Source organism: Cryptomeria japonica, chromosome 11, assembly GCF_030272615.1.
Source record: "Cryptomeria japonica chromosome 11, Sugi_1.0, whole genome shotgun sequence".
In the NCBI taxonomy this organism is placed as follows: Eukaryota; Viridiplantae; Streptophyta; class Pinopsida; order Cupressales; family Cupressaceae; genus Cryptomeria; species Cryptomeria japonica.
In genome coordinates, this window is record NC_081415.1 from 503,987,167 (window position 1) to 504,011,049 (window position 23,883).

At 35.5% G+C, this 23,883-nt stretch overlaps 1 protein-coding gene across 1 annotated transcript in view; it reads left to right on the top strand.

Annotated features, from left to right (window-relative positions):
* Nucleotides 1-22,852, top strand: part of LOC131068346 (uncharacterized) — a 54,511-nt gene extending 31,659 nt beyond the window's left edge. Inside the window, exons 2-4 of the mRNA XM_058003532.2 lie at nt 11,367-11,852; nt 21,591-22,106; nt 22,272-22,852. Coding sequence (XP_057859515.1) covers nt 11,367-11,852; nt 21,591-22,106; nt 22,272-22,355 — 1,086 coding nt within the window. The 3' untranslated portion in view covers nt 22,356-22,852. The remainder of the gene's footprint in view (nt 1-11,366; nt 11,853-21,590; nt 22,107-22,271) is intronic.
* The last annotated feature ends 1,031 nt before the right edge of the window (nt 22,853-23,883 follow it).

Below are 23,883 nucleotides of genomic sequence, written 5' to 3' on the forward strand. Positions count from 1 at the left end.
TTGGATGGATATCTTCATCTATTGTAAGACAATTCAAATCAGTTGATAATTAAAAAACCTCTTTGAGGCTCCCAAAACTTTAATGAAGCGTAATGTTGATTCATTCATATTATTATTCTATGTAGTATATGGTTGTCATTGCTTGTAGGATTACTAATAGCAATACATATAATCTTATTATTTTTCTGTCTGTTTTAAATGGTAGAACAAATTTCCCATCAAGTAATCATTGTGTGCTCAAGATGGTAGGTTGAGGAATGCCTTAAGGGATTGAAGTGTGTGGTTGGGAATGATGTCTGATGGGATTCAAGGATACATTGGCTTCTTTTTGGCTTCAGCAGTTATAATTTCTCTCTCACCCCCCAACATCAAATTGTGGTTGTTGCTTTGGTGGTTAAAGTTCTGTTGTGTTCTTGGAGTCCACTGTTGTCTCTTACGAAGTGAAAAATGCTAATACTTTGTGCAATATTTTAGAAAAAGTGGTCATTGAAGTGGGTTTTGAGAATGTTATTTAAGTTGTGTTTGGAAATGCAGATATATCTAATTCTTGGGTGCTTAACTTGATGAGAGAGCAAACTGAAGGAAAGCACGTGTGCAATAAAGAATCACAGGATTTGCCACCAATTTTGTTACTTTGTAGAACACTGTAGCCTTGTTAACATCTCTTAAGCATATGCTTGTGAGCACTTGGTGGTTGAAGTCCTCGTGTTTGAAAGGCTGGAGGGCAAATGCTTATGGAGACTAACTTGATATTATGTTTGCCAAGAGCATGGATGACATCCTCAAGTTAATTTTAAACTTAATGATTATGAACTTACAAAGTAAGTTACTCAAGTACTTCGTAAGTGTGTATAACTTATAAATTTAAGAAATATTTATAATTTATGTTTTGTTTATTTTTACTGTTGAAATTATTATTAGTTTTAATTTAATAATTGCATACTGTTTTGTTTTGGGTGACTGTTAGAAGTTTTGCTGTTTGTGGATAGGGAAAAACTCCAGTGGATCATCTCTAGGGCATGGACAAGGCCAAGGAGGCCATCCGACCTTAACTATGGGATAAATAAAAGAAAAGATGAAACCATTTGAGCTCCACTAGCACATGTGCATAATGGCTTATTATTTGAGCCCCAATATGTTTCCTTTGATTTATTCAAGGTTGATCAAGAATTTATGGATGGGGTTAACACATGTATAATGCTTGATGGATTGTAGATTAATGAGAATGTGAAGGGAAAACAGTTTTCTTCACCTTGGGCATTTGAAGGAGAATGGCCCTACAACTAGTTTAAAAGAAATTGAGTCCTCCAAAGGTTTAATTGTAGCTTCGTACATATTTAACCTCTGTTATAAGTGCAAATCTCACTTGCTAACAAAGTTATCACTTATTTCGATGCAGATTTGTGATGGGAATATTATGGTGCAAAAACATCAAATCTTTAGAGCGTAGGAATCCCCATTTTGTGTCAGCCATATATTACTTTTGCGTGTGAGTGCAAGTGGATTGTATTTGAGGCCATTCATGTGTAGTGCAATATGATGACCCAAAAGTGTATCAAGTGTACCTTGTTTTTGAGTAATACAATCTTTGTTTTCGCTTCAAAAGGTGGGGGGGAAGGATACTTCTGATTGAATTGGATAATACCAATCCATATTCAGAATGGATTGCTGAGGATGTGGAGCACTTGTTTACTGAGGAGAAGATCATTAATTTTAAGAGAGAAACAATTGAAGGGGTAGAGGAAGAAAAAGCAATAGGTGGGAGTCGGGACTATATTTGATGATGATATGTTTGTGGATGAATCTGTTCTGGAAGAGGAACTTTTACCATCCAATATGAGGGAGCAGTTAATGGCGAGCTTTTGGTGGAGAAACAATTTATCTATTTGTAGTTTCATATCATGCTGCTCAATCACAACATGACATTATGATGTTTGTTGCACTTATTTTAGGTCTATAATTAATAGAAAATTATATGCTTTCTCCGAATTCTCTTTTATTTTATTTAATGGTATTTTACAAGTTTTTTCAATAGGTTAACTGAGCTTTCTACAGGGGCTCTCATCTAAAGGAAATAAGGAGGAATACAATACAGACCAGAAAATCCGAGAAAAACTGAGAAGGCTTGATACAACATGTAGAGCTAAAATGGCCAGGACAAAAACATTTTCTAAATGAAATACACTGAGCAGTTAACATCATACAAAATTTAAGACAACAAAAAACTTACAAACCTAGAAAAGGAAATCAACATGAGGGTGCCATTGTTGACTCCTCTAGTTCTACCTTAGCTCCAGGCTTTGAGGAAGAGCAATGAGAGTTGCAAAATACCCCACTCTTCCAAACTGATTTTAAGTTGTATAAGCTTGAAACATCAAGACTCTCATCCCAGAGAACAGCATGGAGATTAACCATATATAGGGCCAAGTCTTGACAATGCAAAGACAAATTTGCATGATTTTTTGGATAGAGACTAAGAAATATGATTTAAGTCTGCAATTTCCTCTCCTTGCTGCAAGGCACATGTGTTTCCTCCTAACACGAAAGTATTTGGTAAAAACTGATTCAATTAATGAATGAACAAAACGTTCATTTATAGATTACAAAGGAACGATGTTTCTATTAAGAAACGATCGTCAAAATTAGAAAGAAATCTAATATGTATAATATTTACAATATTGACCATTAAACTAAAATAAAAGGATAGTATGAAGATATTATACTAATACCCTTCTTTAATGGTCAATCTGTCTACTACACCAAGTTGCCCCCTGAACCGAAGAAACTTATCCAAATGTAGGGACTTGGTGAGGATATCTATAGTCTGGTCCTTAGTAGGAACATACTGCAAATCCACGGATTCATCTTCAACCAGCTTGCGGATGAAGTGACAATGAAGCTCAACATGCTTGGTCCGCTCATGGAAGACTGGATTTTTAGCAAGTTGTAGCACCCCTTGATTATCTGATAGCATCCTTGAAAGCCAATCTGCCTCACAAGTTGCTTTGACTATTCCTCAATATTCAGCTTCCGTCGAGGAAAGAGCTACTGCTTGCTGCTTCTTACTGGTCCAAGTGATAGCACCGGTACCCAAACTAAAGACATACTCGGATGTGGACTTTCCGTCATCAACAAAGATTACCCAATCCGAATCTGTGAAACCAATGAGTTTGGGATCTTTGGTTCGTCCATAAAGGATACCAAAGTTTGAAGTGCCCTTGACATAGCGCAGGATCCGCCTCGCTACAGCCCACTGTTTTGATGTAAGAGTTGTCATGAAGTAGGATATGTAACTCACTGCAAAGCTTAGATTAGGTCTAGTGGAGGTGAGATAGATTAAACTGCCTACTAGTTGCCTGAAATTAAATTCATTCTCAACTGGAGAACCGGATTTGGCCGACAACTTCAGGCCTTTCTCCATAGGTGTAGATGCAGGTTTGAAGTCCAGCATTCGAAACTTGTCTAGCAGAGCCCTGACATATTTAGACTGAGAGATGAAGATGCCATGAGACTGCTGCCAAACCTCAACACCTAGGCAGTAGTGCAGAAGCCCAAGGTCGGTCATGTCAAAAGATTGGCATAAATTCTGCTTGATTCCCCGAATCAAAGATGCCAAGCTGCTAGTGATGATCAGATCATCAACATAAATAACCAGAATAATGATATCACTGCCAGTAGTCTTGACATACAAATTTAAATCGGAAGGACTCCTCTGGAAACCTTGATCTGTGAGGTACTTATCAATCTTCATGTACCATGCCCGAGGAGCTTGTTTCAGGCCATAGAGTGCTTTCATCAGTTTGAGGACCTAGTGTTCTTTTCCGGCAACCTTGAATCCAAGAGGTTGCGTCATGTAGACCTCTTCTTGTAACTCACCATTCAGGAAGACACTCTTGACGTCCATTTGATGGACCTTCCAGCCACACTGAGCTGCCATGGATAGGACTAATTTGATGGTGCTCATCTTTGCTATCGGAGCAAAGGTCTCCTCGTAATCAATTCCTTCATGATGAGAGAAGCCTTTGGCAACGAGACAAACCTTGTACTTATCCTAAGTACCATCAGCTTTGTACTTGACCTTATAGACCCATTTGCATCCAATGGGTTTCTTCCCTGGAGGAAGATCTGACAGAACCCAAGTGTTATTTTTCAGCAAACTCTAGTGCTCAGTTGCCATAGCTTGTTCCCACTCAGTTATGCCTTTCACCTTTGTGTATGTTTGTGGTTCATACACTCTATGATTGTTGGCCATGAGAGCAAAATTGACATAATCAGGCTGCTTGATCTTTTTTCGAGCAGTTCTACCCTCGATGAGCTCATCATCATGAAGATTGGCAATTGTCTTAGCCCACCATTTAGGTTGGAGAGTAGAAGTGCCAACATTAGATGCAGGAGGTGCAACAGGATCAGGTTCATCAAACAAAAGATCGGATGAATCCCGAGGAAAATCAGGTGGAGCAGTTGTGTATCTAGGTGATCTTGCAGGAGAAGGAATTGGTGTAGGTGTAGGAGTTGGAACAGCTGGAGCCCTCCCATCAGGTGGACCTAATGGAAGACGGACACCCAAGTTTGAAGCCTTCAAAGGCTGATCCTCAGAATCCACGTCACAACTGAAGATGATACGATCTGTCTTGATGTCAAATAGTCAGTAGGCTTTGTGCATATCATTGTAGCTGGTTAGCATGAGTTTCTGGCTCTTGGCATCCAACTTGGTGTGCTTAGCATCAAGGATCCAAACAAAAGCAGTGGAGCCAAAAACTTTCAAGTGATTGATTCTCGGCTTGCGGCCTGACCAGGCCTCTTCTAGAGTCTTTTTCACAGCCACAGTAGGAGACCGATTCAGATAGATTGCAATGTTAACTGCTTCAGCCCAAAACTTCTTTGGAACATTCTTGTGCTCAAGCATAGACCGGGCCATTTCAGTAATCGTGTGGTTTCTCCGCTCAACAACACTGTTTTGTTGAGGGGTGTAAATTGTAGTGAGTTGGTGCTTGATGCCATGTTCATAGAAATCAGAGAAGGCAGAAGAACAAAATTCTCCCCCATTATCAATCCGAAGAGTAACAATAGGTTGACCAGATTCTTTTTCAACTAATGCTTTGAACTTTTGAAACACAACAAATACCTCTGATTTCTGATGAAGAAAATACACCCACATTTTTCTACTATAATCATCAACAAAAAGTAGAAAATACTTGGACCTAGTAACAGAATGAGTAGCCATAGGTCCACTGATATCAACATGGACAAGTTGTAGTACCTTAGAAGCTCTCTAGGAGTTGCCATTTGAAAACGTAGTCCGATGCTGCTCCCCAGCCTGACATGCTCTGCAAACTCCAAGGTTTTGAGTCTGAATCTTCGACAATCCAATGACAAGATCTTCCCGAACAAGCTGAGCAAGATAGTGTACATTTAAGTGCCCATAACATTGATGCCAGAGTGTACTAACAGAGGAGCGCTTGGCTGCCATGGCAAGCTCCTGAGAATCACGAGAATCAACTAGTCTGAATAGACTATGTTCCTCGAGACCCACAGCAACAGTTGCCTGAGTCTTCCGATCAATGATACTGCATTGATGTGAACTCAAGGTCGCTTCAAGCCAAGGAGAATATCTTAGAATTGGACTAACTAAGAGAAGGTTGAGTTCCATTCTTGGAAAATAGTACACATCGAGGAAAATTATTTTCCTCTCTTGACTAAATCTGCACATTGCCCTTTCCGACAACGGTGTACTCTTCCCCTCCTCAAAGATAACGAAATCTGAGTAAAGCTGAAAATCAGTGAACCAATCTCGACGATTAGTGAAGTGGCATGGAGCACCTGAATTCATATACCAGGCAAAGGATTTGACATGGTCTGCAGGTCTTTTAGCCATGAAGGCGTAAAAGGCAGACTCGCTTTGCTCAGTGTGCTCTGCTACATTTGTTTTTGGCTGCAAACCACTTTGCTTAGCCTGTGTAGCCAAGTGTTTACGACATTGAAGTTTCATATGACCATACTTATGGCAGTAATTGCACTGAACATTTTTCTTCTTCGAGCCTTCTGATGACGGAGTAGAGTGTTTCTGCTGAGAAGACTGTGATTTGCCTTTATCCTTCTGAAAGGATTTGGCTACAAAAGCTTGTTCCGTGGAGGATGAGCTTGTACTGTTGCTTCCACCGATCTTGCTGCAAAAGTTTAGTGCAGAGATCAACAAACTTTAGATCAACACTAGTTGAAGTGATGTTGAGAGTTTCGACAAAAGCTCGTAGGACTTTGGTAAGCTCTTCAAAGTGATCACAACCATGTCCTCCATTTCTTGGCCGATGGCTTCCTACTGGTCACAGATTTCCATGATCCAATTGAGATGATCTTGAAGGGATTTCTTTCATCCATGACAATAGAGAAGAGCATATTTTTCAGAAAGAAGGCTCTGCTCTTATCAGACGTCTGATGCAGCATCTTGAGATGCTCCCATATCTCGACAGTTGTTTTGCTGGAAGGTATCTGAGGAAGCTGATGGTCGGTCATTGAGAGCTTGATGAGCATGACAACTTCACGATTTTGCTCATCGAACTTGGTCTGATCAGGACTGGATGCAAAAGGACGTTGGAATTTTCCAAGGACTATCTAATCAATAATGCAATACTCAAAAATGGTGAGCATTCGTTGTTTCCAGGTATTGTAGTTTCTGTCATTGAATTTCTGACCCCCCCTCAAGCAGAATATTTGTCAGACATGCCATCAAGAAAAACTGAGGTCAAAGTAGGTTGATCGAATGATGGCACAAATATCGAGGTAGGAGGAATCAATGTGTGAAATCGCGTAAACATGACACGTAATGATCAAAACTGAGGCAGAATAAAGACACTGATTTCAAGGCAAAAATGTGACTTTTTGGGCATGGATCCCAATGTATGGATTTTGAAGGACTCCGAAAAAAATTACAAGTACGTAGAAGAGTTCTCAAAAAACCCAAATAGCAGATTTTTGAGAACGATTTTTCAAAAAACCCTAGCCGCAGAACAAGCACGGATGGGTTCGTGAAAAACCCTAGGCGGCAGAAAAATGTAGTGACCCAAAATAAATTGCAAAAATCTTCACAAAGGCACAGAGGGTACAAAGATATTGAGGGAAAGAAAATTGCGTTGCAACTTTGCAAAAAAACCCGAAGTCGGTGGTTTGAAACAGGAGCCGTCATGCAGACCCAATGCGGAAAATATAGAGTACACAGACACAAAATCGTGGGCCGTCACACGTTGCTCAGGCAGGGACAAAGGTCGCAAAAGATCACGAAACAAGCAGAGAATAAAACACGTGGGCCTTGAAATATCACGATTTTTGACCTTCGTGTGGGCGCTATTTTGAGTGGGAGATGGAGACGGAAGTCGTGCAAGGGTGAGAAGATGGATCCGACCCACGAACAAAAGCCAGAAAAATAACTGAAAAAATAAAATAAAAAATTGACCTTCTAAAAAATTTCATAAAATTTATTTTAAAATTTTGAGAAAAAAGTTTTGACGATTTTTTTTATGTTCTGGCTCTGATACCATAATACGAAAGTATTCGGTAAAAACTGATTCAATTAATGAATGAACAAAAGGTTCATTTATAGATTACAAAGGAGCAATGTTTCTATTAAGAAACGATCATCAGAATTAGAAAGAATTCTAATATGTACAATATTTACAATATTGACCATTAAACTAAAATAAAAGGATAATACGAAGATATTATACTAATACCTCATCTCTGGCTTTATAAACTCAGAGCAGTTACCGAAGAAAATACCATCATCATTGGAAACTTAAACAGTGAAAACCCAATCCTTGGTAGCTTTTTTAGGAGTCTGGGTGCTTAGCTTGACTATACAATCTTTAATAATGGAGGCCCTGGTATCCATAGCCTTAGCATTACTCAAGCTGTCATCCCCCAAAATCTGTTTGACACAGTTGAGAGTGGTTGAATTAGGAATGCAAAGGTTCTATGGAGGTGGTAGTCAGAAACTGCCCTGCCTATGAAAAATCCCCAGTGAAGAGCTGGGTTTCACTTTGCAGTGTTCAAAATCCTGCAACCTACAGATACAAGAGAACGAAACAAAATCAAATTACTATGGCTTGAAAAACAAAGGCAGACTGATTTTAAGATTCTTTTCACATGTTCAGCTGCACGTCCACATTAACTCTGCAATGATAGAAACAAGAGGGGTCAGTCCAAATTCCTATGCTTTTGCTAATAATGAAAATTCTAGATCATCCAATTTTTAAATAGTTGGGGACAAATGAAAAGATGATAAAACCTATTTTTTAAGGGAGAGTCCTTCCTAAGCAAAGGAATTATCTCTCACTCATTAGGGAGTTTGTTGACTTTAGTCACAAACTGGAATTAATCAATGGCAGCATTTACTAGATGATCAACAATCTGATTGCATTCTGTCAAACATAGGCCAAATTAAATGTTCTCAAAGCTTTGAGACAACAAACTCTTTTTCTATGATATTTCACAATCTCCAATCTTTGGAGGGTTATTTTTCAGACCTGGAATAACTATAATAGTCTCTTCCACTTCCAATTTTTTACACCTTAAGATGACAGGCATTTTGAGATATTCTAAATTGTGAAAGCCTCTGCTTCATTGTCGAGTTGGACCTAAATAGAAGGGTCTGCCTCTGATAAAACAATCTGAGGGTAAATTAATGATTACATCCTTACCTCCTTTACTTGGATTGCCTCCAACTGTTCCATCGAAGTGCAGTTTCCAATAAACAACAGTCTGCTTGGAATAATTAAGGATTACCCCACTAACAGGGGAATACTATTTGATAAGTGATTTAGTCTATTTTATGAATTTATGCAAACTTTTAATATTCAAAGTTCTTAGCATGTCCTGAGTGTCAAGTTCAAGTCAATATTTTGGCTTGCTTAGTTTTCGCTGAATTCAAGTTTTAAAACTATGAAGTCAAGGCTTTTTCCTTTTTGATATTTGTTTCACCCTGTTTTTCTTATTTTTGTGCATTAACTTCTTCTATGTCTTACTTGTGTAGTTAAAGTATGGCACCTTTCATATTCAACGTCTTGAATTCATGCTCCATATTTAAATCTGATTCACAGAGCACCTTGGGTTGGCAATGATAAATCTACAATTACTCTTACTCTGACAATGTAAGAAATTTATTATTTCTTCTGTCTTATACTGCTATGTAGCAGGTTGCAACCATACTTCTAATCTTGAGTAGAAATTCTTCCTTCAAGAACTCAGGTGATAGCCTGTAAAATTGGATCCAGATAGGGGCATTTGCATGATGAGCTGTTCATGGTCAGATGGTAATCCACTCTTCTGAAGAACCATAAACATTGTGTTTTTCTACAATTGACTTTTATTTGGAACGTGACTAGGAATAAACTCTTAGGTAAAAATTTGATTTTTGTCCTTCAATGCAACCTTGGTTTGATTCCAATCCATCTTTTGAGTGCTTCTAAAATTAGCCTTAGCCCTAAATTTTTTACAGGCTATCCTTCTTACCTCTTAAAACTTGTTTCATGGGTATCCTCTTTTTTGACAAAGATTACTGGATTTTGACAGGTAATTCTTATATGGATGTTAACAGTAGAGAACGTCTGTTCTTAATATTCTTGGTTTTTACTTTATTTTTTCTTTTCTGCCCTTGCTATTTTCTAGTGTTTCTTTGAGTTTCCAGGTTGCAAGGACATGGTTTTGGGGACAGCTAAAATTTTGCTGAATTTCAGGGGATGGTTGGGGACTACCATGAGAATAACTTAAACAATTTAAAAGAAGCTTAAAGTTTAAGAAGCAAATACCATGTGTTGAATTTGCAATGGCAACCCCTCTCGCCATAGCTTTTTAGGTTTCTAAAGTTTTTTTTAATTTTTTCTTAATTAAAAAATTATGCACCAAATGGTGCAGGATAATGGAAGATTGTTAGTTTCTTTGTGATCCAAAGTCTTCTCCTACTTGTGCTCTTCTTTGCATCTATCTTCATTGGTGCTTTCTTGTCGGCTTATGCCACATAGACGCTGGTTATGTAACTTAGGTTTTTCTAATCATAATTTAAAATAAATATAGGTTTTAATCTATGTTTCATACAAAGTTAAGTTTTATTAATTATTGTTGAAGGGAGTATTGTCCATATGATGTCAAATAGAGCCTTCCTTCTGACCCCTAGCCACATTTTAAACCAATAGCCAATGTCTTGTGGTAGTGGCCACTACTGATCCAAATTTGCCATGAATAATTTCCAACATGCTTTCGCATATGGACAACTTAACAAGAAATGATCGGTTGTTTCATTATCTGATTTTTATAGGATGCATCTGCCTGGTCCTTGAATCCCCATTATCTCGAGTCAATCTTCAATCATTTGCAAACCAAAATACATCATCATATAACACTAATGGGCATACAATAAACTGATATTAGAGTAATTTCAACTTCTGCAACAAGCCCAAAAAATGAATACTACTACAGCAAAGCAAAAAGGCTAAGAAATCACACCAACTAGCAAATACAACCCCCGAACAAACGTCAATCTGCACCAAAATACTCCTATGAAAGCTACAATCAATAATGTGTCTTCACTCTTTAGCAGCATTCTACATAAATATAAATACCTACCTGTCAACTAATTTTCTGCTCTTATTTGAATTGAACCTGTTGTATCTGATAACTATGGGGAATTTTGTGTGGAAGACTAGTTCTTGGCTGAGTTGCATGGTCTAATATGCAGCCGGGCTGTTGATTATACATTCTCAAGAAAGTTTCCTGTCATCGTGTATACTGTTCTGAATTGTGCTTGTGATTATTTTTGCGTTTTCCATCTTTCTGTCCCAAATATTTTAGATTTTCAATGAACTCCTGATTAAATTCAAAGAAAGAATGAGAAAATTATATCTTTTCATTTCAGGCTTCATGTTCTAGATCCTTGCTCTTTTCAGAGCTAGTTTGAGTTTCTATGAGATAGCTGTTGTTTCAGCCAGTTTTATTCACTTTAACACTAAAAGGAACTTGGTAACATCTTGGGTGGGCCTGGTGGTGATTGCATGTTTACTCTACTGAGGAGGTCACATGTTTGAAACTAGAAGGGGGTAGGGTTCTACACCATAGAAAGAATTTTTTTGTCAGGTTCCTCAAGGCATGTTTCACACCAAATTGGTGTTTTGCTTGGCAGTGACCTGAAAATACTTTTACTATTACCTTAAATGGCTTATTGTTTAAGCAAAAGAATTATTACTTGAGATTCTAACATTAGTATCTACCAAAGATGTGGCACATGTATGAGTAGCGTTTGCGATAATTCTGTGTGTTATAAATTGTATTTTATGTTTCTATCCAAGTTTTACTCATGCAATATTTTTTGTAAGGATTTGTAGGCACAGACTTGGACAGTCGAGGGATCATTGAAATCAAAAAACTGGCTTGGATATGGAGAAACTTGGGATGGTACAGGGTCCTATGGATGGGACAAGACATCAGAAATGAGTGTTGGATTATCTTATCCTAGATTTAAGGGTTTGCCAGCCGCTCTAATGACTCGATTATCCCTACTTACAGAAGACTGGGTGAAGTATTCATCTTACAAAGAGGGACTATTTGGAGTCTCTGTTGGATTGGTTTCAGATGAACATCATGATTTGACTTACAATCTCACTTGGCGTTCCTTAATGGATCCTTCTCATCAAGCCTCTAGGTCAATACGGAGGCAACTGGGTCATGCTTTGCTTTCTTCAATAAAGTACACCTACAAAATTGATGAAAGAGATTCTCCTGTGAGGCCAACTCGTGGTTTCGCATTTGCTTCTACATCACAAATCGCTGGCATTGGTCCAGATAGCCGACTTTTACGGTTTGTACGTCAGGTGGGATTTTTTTATTCTATATTATGTTTGCATGTTAATTTATTTATATTCATATTTTGATGTTGATCGTCAAAGTCAGCACTATTCTTTCCATTTATCTATATCCTGTTAGATTTTTATGATCATAAGTAATCAACAATCATCTTAAGCACAGCAAGGCTGCTGAATTAGGTGTATTTTTGCAAGTTTTGCTGAAACAATAGGATTAATTTTCCTAGTAACTTTTCTGGCAAACACTCCTATCTGAGGTGGAATCATGATTGGGTGTTAAATGCATAGAGATGTCTCTTGTATGACAGATTTAATTGTTATTAACTTATTTGCATGCACTTGCTTTTACAGCATCGTATCTTTTTTTATTTTTTATTTTCTCCTCTTCTTGGTTTTCTTCTTGATTTCTTTTGGGAATTTGGTATTAAGTGTGTTAAATGTATGTATATTAGTTCCGTGTCTTGACTTTAACCACTTTTTTGTGCCTGCATTAACTTTTCCAAGGACAGCATGTCTTTACTTCCTTTGTCAGTTTTCTTGTTAACTGTTGGCTGTAAATTTGTTGCAAAGGATCACCTAAGTTTTGCCATTCTGTATCTGCTTCCCATTTATTTTTCACTATTTCTTTTAATTTGGATTTCTATTTTGTTGACTTTTTTGTCACACACTATTTGTGCATCTGGGGATAATGAATTCAATAAATCTATCTTTGGCCAAAGTTTGATTTATATTTCATTATAACATTCACCTGGCCAGGAACTATTGTTAATTTCCTTTTATTGTCTTCTCTGCATATGTAGATTTTCTTTTTCTGTGCTGCGTGAAGTGAAATTATAGATCCCATTATTTCTTAACTGTAAAATTTTGTTGTAATTGTATTTAAAAATCTAATTTTTAATTTTATTTTAGCAACTCTTTGCTCTCTTGCACCCCAAAAGAGTAATTAGTCTATTAGATAATCAGAAAATAAGAAACAAATCAAATGGTTTTTTCCCACTTTTTTCAGTCTCCAAATTGTTTTTAGTTTTTACCTTGCCTTTTCACCAGAGTTTTCTTGTCGTACTGTACCATGTACTATTGAATGTAAACCATTGGCAGTAAAAGTGAGAATATGAAACTTTTGGATATAAATTACGTCAAGAAGACTTTTGAGCAAGAAAAGTAATTTGAGTTTAACAGTCTATCTATATACAAAGTAATAGATAATTAGAAAACAAGAAAGAAACCAAATGGTTTATTCCCACTTTTTTCTGTCAACCAATTGTGTTTAACTTGTCTGTTCACCAGAGATTTCTTGTACTTCTGTTCCACATTACTATTGAATGTAAACAATTGGCAACAAAAGTGAGAGAGGAGGAAACCTCTGGAAATAAATTATATTGAGAAGACTTTTGAGCAAGAAACGTAATTTGAGTTTGACAGTCTCTAAAGTTATTTCCTCAAAATGTCGCAAATTATAGGACTATTAGGCTATCTTGTAAGAGCCGCTCCAAAAAGTCCCTTAAGCAGTATGATCTTCTAAGTAGTGACATTTTTCTTTTCCTCCTTGATAAAAGGAGTAGAATGATCTTCAATAAAATCATGTCCTGAAGTGCGATAAGTTTGAAATTTTTCCATCAGTCTTTACAGGATGCCACCAAAATTGTTGAAGTTAAAATCAGATATTTTTTTTCAAGAAGACAACAGATAATTTTTATCGAATAGTCATGCATACTAGATTGCATGACCTACATTCTCTTAAAAAAATCACAGAGATACTCATTTCCAAGCACTGTATCACACGTCGTCAACAGTCCTGGAGTGGATATTTGGAGCAAAAATATGAGTATAGGTGACAAGCCTTGATATAAATCATGGTAAGTGAATTTTAAGCAAAAAGAGATGTCTGATTTAATCTATGAACGCATGTCACTGCAATTTAGAAGAAGAATAAAATCAATCCAGCCTTGCAAGAGAAGCTGGGAAAGTCCCTTGCCTGTAGGGGTACAGAGTAAATTTTGTTTCTTACTTTTTATTTTATGCCAGATTAAATTATTATTAGCATCAATAGGTGCAGAGAACTATACATGATTGTTTTTTATATCCTCATCTAGATGATTTTCTTCTAACAAAAATTCTGTTCGCATTCCACTTTTCAGCAGCTCAACAAAGCTAGGTGTTATACTTTTGTCATGCTATGTTTTTCTGGCATCAAGAAAATCTTGGAAAGTCCCTACTTGTAGGGGTAAAGAGTAATTTTGTTTCTTACTTTTTATTATGTCAGATTAAATTATTATGAACATCAATAGGCATGGAAAACTATATGTAATTGCTTGTACATTGCCATTAAGATGATTTTCTTCTAGCAAGAATTCTGTTAGCATTGCGCTTCCCTGAAGCATAATAAACCTAGGTGTTATAATCCTTTCATGCTATGTTTGTTTAATACAACCCTAATTATTTACTTACTGCTTGGCAATGGCACATTTTTATCAATGAAGGTCTAACTTCTAAGAGCATAGTTGAAAAACTCGGACTCAGCAATAACTTGGCAGGCCCAAAAATTTTAAAAACTCGGCAATAACTTGGCAAATTTATATAAAGTTTTTTAAATAGTCTTAAAAAGATAAATATTATTGGATTTGTGGAACATATAACCGATTTCGATTATATATAAATCAAAATCAGATACCATTTACATATATATTAGTGATGATAAGTATAATCCTTCAAAGATATTAATAATTTAATATAAGCTATAACAATTATTTTCATTTTTTCAAAGTTATAAAATATCTAGTTGATATTTAACAAAAAGAATAGTATTTCAATAATAAATTTAAAGATATTCAAATTATTTTAGTTTTCATAATTAAAAATAAAATAGAAATTAAATTATACAATTAAATAAGATTAATTTTGTACAGAATTTTTTTTATTAAAATGTCCTAATTAATCTTAATTTTTCCTACATCATCAGATGGATCCATTATTTAATAATCCTATTTTCCATTATAATATGCATAATATTATTTTATTTCTCATTATTTCATTTCACATCATAATATATTTTCTATTAATATTCATCCATCATGTTTCATTAAATCCATATATTCAATTATTCTCCATTAATTCATTAATATATTCCATTATTATCCATTTTCCTAAATCTCCTACACATCCACTACACCCTTTATTTATCATCTCTCACCTTTAACCATTTCACTCATCTAATGCATGTGGAATAAACACTCTTCATTTCTACACTATTCTTTTATCCCACATTCGTCCTACAACCTGGATCCACCCTAAGGACACCTATTTAAGCATTGTCCTCTCTCATCTTTTGACATCCATTATTTTGCATCTTTCATTTGCATACTTGAATCTCTCTAGCAATTCAAACTATCATTTTACATTTTTGCATTTTCAAAGTTTTCTATTCATTCGTATTTGCTCATTGTGTTCATCGTCTCATTGATTTGTCATATTTATTTCATTTCATTGCATTTGATAATCTTCATATCCGTCCATTGTAGCTTCTTGTGTACATGCTTATGAGAGTACTCATATTTCGAACACAAGATCTTGATTGGTAGGAGAACAATGGAGTGAATTTTTGTTGCATGCATGTGTGTTTTAGCTTAGATATTTACATTTGCATGTTTGTTTCTTGCAAGTACTCCATTGATAAGAAGTTGAATCATCTAGATCTTGTGCCATAAGATCTCAAATTCGATTTTCTCCATCAACAAATTTTAAAAAAACTAAAAAAATATATTTAAAAATAGACTATATATTTAAAATATATTCCAATTATTTTATGCCTTTAAAAGTATATATTAAATTATACTCTTATATAGCCCTGTAATAAAGTTAATGATAAATTAAATATTATTCTCCATGTTTGTGCGAATGATTGGCATTTAATTGCAAAAGATTTTGTTTTTGGATGTAAGTTTTAATCAGATTTACACAGTATAATTGTATCAGATTTATACAAAAGGTATTTTTACAAATTTAAAGATAGAACATAGCATAACATAGATTTAATATGAATTGTCTTGATACAAGTTCAATAAATATATATATGTACTATATATGGACTACTGTCAGCATCTGACAATTTTAAACTGCTGTATATTTCTTCTAATAATCTGAGTCTGACAATCTCCAGTATGTATAGATATCAATCTTTATGTATTATGTATGAGCCTGACTGAAGGAGACAATCGACTTTTTATATATAAGATTATTCAGGGATGGGTTCACTGAACTTCGGTCTGCAAATGATTCGATGATTATATCTTCAATATCAAAGTTCAATTGATCTGGGAACTGTCTGATCTGCACACAATATCACTATCTTATTAATCTGAGAAGTACGTGTTGATATATATAATATTTTGATAGTCTTCCAGACGTGCAGCATTAAATCAAAATCATCTACATCCGCAATGAGATAAATATAATAGTGGTTGCATCTTGGGAAGACGTGACTTCTCCAAAGGTTGCAATCCCAACTGATTCATTTATGAATCGTTTTAATTAAACTCCGCTAGTTATATAAATGAAACTAGATAAATATAGATAGACAATTTAGATAATTACAATTATGAATTAGATAAATAAACAATAGTGATTTGTTAAGTTAATAGCTGATTTAAACAATAAAGTATATAAGAAATTAAGTAATTATAAACTACAAATGTCAAAGGCCGATTAGGCCAATTTGACATTTGTTTTATCTACATAAGATAATTTAGGAATTAACACTCCCTCTTTATCTATGTATATAAAAGTAAGGCAACACTTCATATTCATGATTTACCATGGAATCACTCAACATGGTGAAATCAAGATTAGACTCTGATTCATCATGGACTCACTCAACATGATGTTCATCATGGAATCACTTAACATGATGTAATGCCTAAGTGCTCAATTGTGGAATTTCTCAATGCAATGAGTTTAGTCAAGGAATCTCTCAACATGGCTTATCATGGACTCTCTCAACATGACCTTAACTATGACATGTCATGGACTCTCTCAACATGACTTTTGCAACCGGGGTTGTCATGGACTCACTCAACATGACAAGGAAGAAGGAAAGAAACATGTTCATACCTCGAGGATTTATTGATGAGAGAACTCCCTCTCAGCAATAGCTTCATTCTCCACAATCCCAAGCTTGTCTCGAAAGTACACAAATTTTGCTCTAGCAAGAGGCTTGGTGAGAATGTCGGCTGTCTGTTCATCAGTTCTAATGTACTTGAGTTGAATAGCATTCCTTTGAACCATGTCTCTTATATAGTGATACTGGATTTCAACATGTTTTGTCTTGTCATGGAACACAGGATTTATAGAAAGCTTTACACAGCTTTGATTGTCACAGTGGATAGTTGTAGGAGTTACAAGTTCACCAAATAATCCAGCTAGTAGCTTTCTTAGCCACACTGCTTCTCGGGCTGCCATACATGCAGCAATATATTCTGCTTCAGCTGTGCTAAGTGCTACAGAGGATTGTTTCCCACTACACTAGGAGACAACATCATATCCTAAATTGAAGCAAGAACGGGAAGTGCTTTTCCGGTCAGTTACACTCCAGCCCAATCTGAGTCAGAGAAACCTTGCAGATTTAGATCCACATTGCATGAATACTTCAATCCATAACCAATTGTACCTCGCAGATATCTTAATATGTGTTTGGCTGCAACTAGGTGTATATGCTTTGGTTCATTCATGAATTGACTGAGTGCACTTACAGCATAACAAATGTCAGGCCTTGTGTTTACAAGATACATCAAGGATCCAATTAATTGTTTGTACAAAGTAGGGTCTACAAGATTTGAATTAGCTGCTGATTCTTTTAACTTCCTTAGATTGGTCTCCATGGGAGTTGACATAGATTTGCAATCTAGCATGCCGAATCTTTTCAAGATGTTGATAGTGTACTTTCGTTGACTGAGAAGAACTTATTAGACTTTTGCCATATCTCCAATCCTAGAAAGTAATGCATAGCAGCTAGATCCTTCATTTTGAATTCTGATGCTAATTCTTTCTTACATTTGATGTTAAGATGCTCTTCACTGGTAAGGAATAAATCATCCACATAGAGAACTAGAATCAGAGCTTTACCATTAACTAGTCATTATGATCACTTTTCTCAATTGAATGACTGGACAAGTTGAGGTGAGAATGTTTAGGCCGTGGATGTTTTACATCTTGAATACAACATGCAAAATTAAAATCTAATTGGATTGGGTCCTCTTGATTAGTAAGTGTATTCACAAACATGCAAACCCGTTAATGCCAAAAGCATGTGAACAAACACTGGTTGAAAGTGAGCAAGAAACAAGTCTTAAAGGTGTTTAGGTGGAATGAGTTCAAGGAATAACTAGTCATTATGATCACTCTTCTCAATCGAGTGACTGGACAAGTTGAGGTCAGAATGTTTAGGCCATGGATGTTTTACATCATGAATACAACATGCAAAAGCAAAATCGAATTGGATTGGGTCCTCTTGATCAGTGAGTGTGTTCACAAACAATTGGTAGACTTTGATCGCACTCACAAGTTCCTGATTTCCTCTTATTTTTTCAATGCTCTCGCAAAGTTAAGATCTTTTACAAAATTATCAATAGCGGGATCATAGGCATTTACCTTAGAATATATTAAGTCTTTGAAACGATATCAAAGGGTAAATGACACCTCCTTGATGCATTCTATAGGAAGATGGATGGGGAGCTTTGTATTAGGATTTTAGAGTAAGCCAGGGCTACAATTTTAGAGTGGGCCAATTGGCTCATCAAGTTTCCTGCTTTCAGCTACATCAGGGTGTTTGGCTTTAATTATTTCCCTACATTCATCCCAACATATTAGTGTGATTAGATTGTTTTATTGGATTTTGGTAGGGAGGTGGATGATATTCATTTCTTCTTGAGGGATAAGCTGAAGCAAGCAGGTGTCATGTTCCCATCTTTGACCTAGAAAGTAACAAGCAATGTACAGTTGTGTGATCAAGCGTGGCAGCCTTGATAACAAAAGTTGAGTAGTTAAGAGTGGAAAATAATGAAGTGTACATAGTATCAATAGTAGGTTATATGGTTGACAAGAATGATAAGGCATAAAGACTTGCAAGCATCCAAGTAAAGCATAGAGAATAAGATAAAGTAGTGAAGACAAGAAGTTTGATATGCTATCTTAAACAAGGAGTGAAGGTTTTAAGAGCATACAACATACTGAAGCTATAATCATCTCTTATGCATCTATCTGACAAGGTATATGAAGAGACATGATATTGATAGACAATCAGCATAGAGAAGGATTGAACAATTAATGATTTTGTGAGGCACGAAAATGACTGAACAATGATAACGTCTAATTGATGACAAACAGAGAATTATATTATGTAATAGTAATTAACAAAGGATGCAAGGGGAGAATATATAATTAGTCCTCAGGCTCCAATTAATGAGAAAGCTAATCGATCACATATGAAAGGAGGCGATGAATATTAAAGAATTGGGTTGCAGCAAGTAGCATTCAAGCAAGGAGTGTTAAGAAACAAGTTAATGTTAAGCATGTGCGATCAAGGAGTTTAATAAACAAACATAAACTGATTCATATATATTGGGAAGAGATGCAATTAAGAGGCGTCATGTCTTTTCAGAGTCCAAGAGATGCAACTCTTAACATTTCAAGCTATATATTGGCGATCCATTCCACTTCAGAAATCACGGTGGATTTTGTATTATTTCTTTATTTAATCGGGATTTAGATCTGCTCTGTAAGAGCAAGTGCCATTGGCTTTATCGGTTGCAAGTAATATCGTGCAGATCAGAGACGGCACCAAGTGGATTGCAAGTATTAAAGATTATCAGAAATAGCATTCATTACCAAGTGCAAGCATTCAAATATCAATCTGAAACAGCAACATATTGCTTCTAGCGATATTATTATATTTGCATAATCAAATTGATATATCAGATATAGCCAACTATTGCTGAAAGCGATATAAATTGATTTCATAAATATACCGTTTATATCGGACATAGCATAATCTCTTTATCTATAAGTGATAAGAAATCTCATTTATAGCATATTTCATATCAGACATTGCTATCAGTTTACTACCAATCTAGCATAAATTTGCATACATATGACAGAAATATCAATTATTTGTAGACATCCTTTTAATTGATTATAATTGCAATTATTTGGATAGAGTAAGAAGGTTAAGTTAGGTGATTGTTCCACTTCCCAAGTTGGTCAATATGGGGACATTACAGCAGGTTAGTTTTGCTATTCAGTTGGATAAGTCAAATTTTGATTGTGCTTTCTTGTGGAGTTAAATGTTAAAGATTTGTTGCCTCTTAACTCTAGGTTTAAATGCAATGAATACAGTGTCATGCTGAATTTCTGTTATAGGGAAAGGTTACAATACCTTGGAGATAGATTAGCACATCTTTTTGTTGACAAGGACCTATTTGATCGAATGGTATAAACCTTTTCAGCTACTTTAAAAGTTCATGGATGCTGGTCTTTTATTTAGTTTTGCTCATGTTCGTGCTCCTTTGACATTCTTTCTGTATTTCTTCTAATGGTCTTTCATTTAAAATTTTATTTGAGAACTTAGTTTTGCCTCCAAAGTTGAGTAGTATGATTGATGTAAGTAGGTCAAGTTAATATGTCATTTTAAAGAGGCTCATGCCTCTGACTAAATGAGTTCTGCTGCTATAAACAATTTTCACAGAAGGTATTTTTTCTGTTGCAATGCTTGCTTTTACATAATCTTGATCTTACATCATTCTCCAAGATTTGATTTTCTGTTACACCATCTCATTGTGGGCAGCCTCTATCTTGTGATTTCAGTTATTAAGCAGTGCTTGCCCTGATTTGATACTTTTTGAGTAAATATATAATCTTCAATAGAATTTCCATAAGACCTGAAAGGTTTAAAATTTCAATAATACCTTTCCTCCTACTCCAATCTTGAATAACCCGACCTATTTTTTTAATGAGCAATCAATTATTCCTGAGTATGATGATGACTCTAACATTTTTTGGGACCATATTGATCAGTGGAACCCATCAAAATCCATAAATATTTCAATTGCTTCAATTTTTGCTGCAAAGGCCCATGTCAAATTTGTCTTTGATGATACTAACCTGTACTATCTTTGGACTCTGCACAGCTGAAGTGCCCCGGAAAAGAATCAATGAATTATGAGAAAATGAAAATGATAAATAATATACATAAACACTAACAGCCTTGAAATGAGATAAAATTAAGAGAGATGCTTTCAAACACACGATCAATTCAAATAAAATAAAAAGCTATTTTCTTGATAATTCTACATGTGTTACCATTTTTAAATGTTAAATGTTTTGATCATTGTTTCTTTTAAACGTTAATATGCTTTTGAGGAATAGTGTTATTAATTGTTTATAGCAGGGCCTAAAGATGCTCGTCATCACAATAGTGGCATAATTCATAATTTGTAGACATTACTGTCGAGAAGTTTGTTCTGGCTACCCCATTTTCATTACTTCTTTCTTGATAATGTTTGCATTCGAGACATAATTTGAAGAAGATTGTCTAATATCTAATGTTTGATTTGAAACTAATAATAGCATTAGGAAATCTCCTGACAATATCAATATTTGTAATTATTTCTTCAAATTTTCTATGATGTAATCTTGTAACTTTACTATATTTTGCATCTTATCCGTTCTTTCGGATTTTTATTGTCTGCAACTGAACAGGAGCTTGATTTTCGTTATGCCATTCCTTTGGGATTTTACAATACAGCTCTGAATATCGGACTCTCTGCGGGGATTATATTACCATGGGGGAAAGGATTTAAGAACCTACCAACACCTGTTTCTGATAGATTTTTCATGGGGGGTCATTCTTCTCCAGTGTGCAGTTTAAGGGGTCCCACAAGCCTGTTGGGATTTAGATCTAGAGGTGTCGGTCCAACTGATGTGAGGAGACTCTTTTCCGATACATCTATGACAAATGATACGTCTGGATCTTCTGGAAGGGACACACTGGGAGGGGATCTTGCTGTCACTAGTTTTGCAGACCTCTCATTTGATCTCCCTCTGAAAATATTTAGGGATGCAGGCATTCATGGACACTGCTTTGTTTGTGCTGGGAATCTTACAAAATTAACAGGTGACTTGCACCGGTCATTGTCACTTCGAGAGTTTGGTAGTTCTTTCCGCTATTCTGCAGGAGCTGGTATCATTCTTCCAACTAAATTGTTTCGTATTGAGGTGAGCTGCTTGTTGTAATCCTTATTTTTTTAAAAATAATATTGCCCTTGACTTAAACAAAGAATAAGGTCCAAATATAGTATAATTACGTACTGTTTGAAGAATATGAAGTTCATGAATCAATTGGTATTCAAATTCTTTACTTTTTCTGCTCTGAATTTGCAGGTCAATTACTGTCAGATTCTACGACAGTTTGATCACGATCGAGCAAAACAGGGCATACAGTTAAGCTTTTCCTCTCCATCTTGAAGGAAAAAGCATCCTCCTAGACTGGATACATTCGACAAACCAATCTTGCCTTTCACATTGCCATGTTCAGATCGGTTGGTCAAGATAGGAAGTCCACAAAGTGTAATGCTTTCAAGTACAAACTTTGGTGAATTTGTTTTGTTGTCTTCTGATGTCTACCAGCTCAGTTCAACGCCAATTCAACACTAACTTGACACTCTAAAGCTTATATATGCCTCATTCTTCAAAAGAATATTTGAGCATTTTTTGGCAATGTTAAATTTTTTCAACGGTATTAAACAATTTTCATTGAGAATCTTTGGGATGGTTGGCTCAACGAACATTTCTTGTCATGTCAATTCATTTGTTGTGAAGTATAGGTATGCCACTGTTATTGGCAGGCTTTCCTTGAAAGTTCATTGCAAAATACTAAATAGCTATCCCACAGTTATTGGCTGGCATTCCTTCAGTATCCAAATAAAAGCATAAACTATTGGCGGGTTTGCCTTCAAATTTTATTACAAGTGCCAAAACCTATGGTTATGCCATAGCTATTGGATGGTCTTCTTTCACATTTCAAATAAAGCGGAGTGCAGGCAAGTCTGTCTGTGAAATTTTGCTTCACGGCAGACATGTTTACACATATAAAGGTAGAATTCTGTTGCTTCATAAGGCGTAGTGTTGGTAATGGTCATTAATATTCAAGTTCGTTGCTGAATGTGGCTACTGGTTGTATATTTCTTGTAGTTATGTTCTGTAAATGAGGTCTAACTTGGTTGATTCAAGTTTTGTTTCAACTTATGGGATAAATTTGTAGTCAATTCCTGAAGTACTTTTGGGTTCAAGTGTTTCATATAGGGCATGAGAACTGTTTTTAATTCTCCTAATAAAAAATAATTTCTCCAAGGGAAACATTAATTTTTTATGTCAAGTTCAAAAGCAAAGTATAAAGTGATTTATCCATTCCATTCTGAAGTGATTACAACTTCTTATATTTGGGATTGTTGGAACTTCCTTCAAATATTAGTTACCACTTCTTATATCTGGGATTGTTGGAACTTCCTTCAAATATTAGGTAGTGCATGAACTGTCTTCAAATTTAAGTTAGCATGCAAGCTGTCTTCTAAATCAGCCATGACATACATTCCTCATAGTGACATGAGGAAGATAGAATGCATAATGCCCATATAATCAATTGTCTGTGCTCTTCAATATCATTTCCACCTTTAATCTTGAATTTCTAATCAGTATTGGTACAAGTACTGTGGAGTGTTGATGTCAAAGGTCTATAGTTATGTTTCAGAAGCCATACAAATTCAGGCATGTATTGATGCCAGAGATTTTGTTCAAATTAAACTTGGGCTTTATTGAGTGTTGTAGGCAACAGGGTTTCTGAAAACTGACTTCATTTCATGGTTGACATAATGAAGCAAAAATTAAGGGATTCAGATAATTAAGTTTTAACTTATCTTCTTCTACAACTATTTCTGTAGAGGATATGGAAATAGACCTTCTGATGAATTGAGTTGTTGATGGGATCATAGCCCTT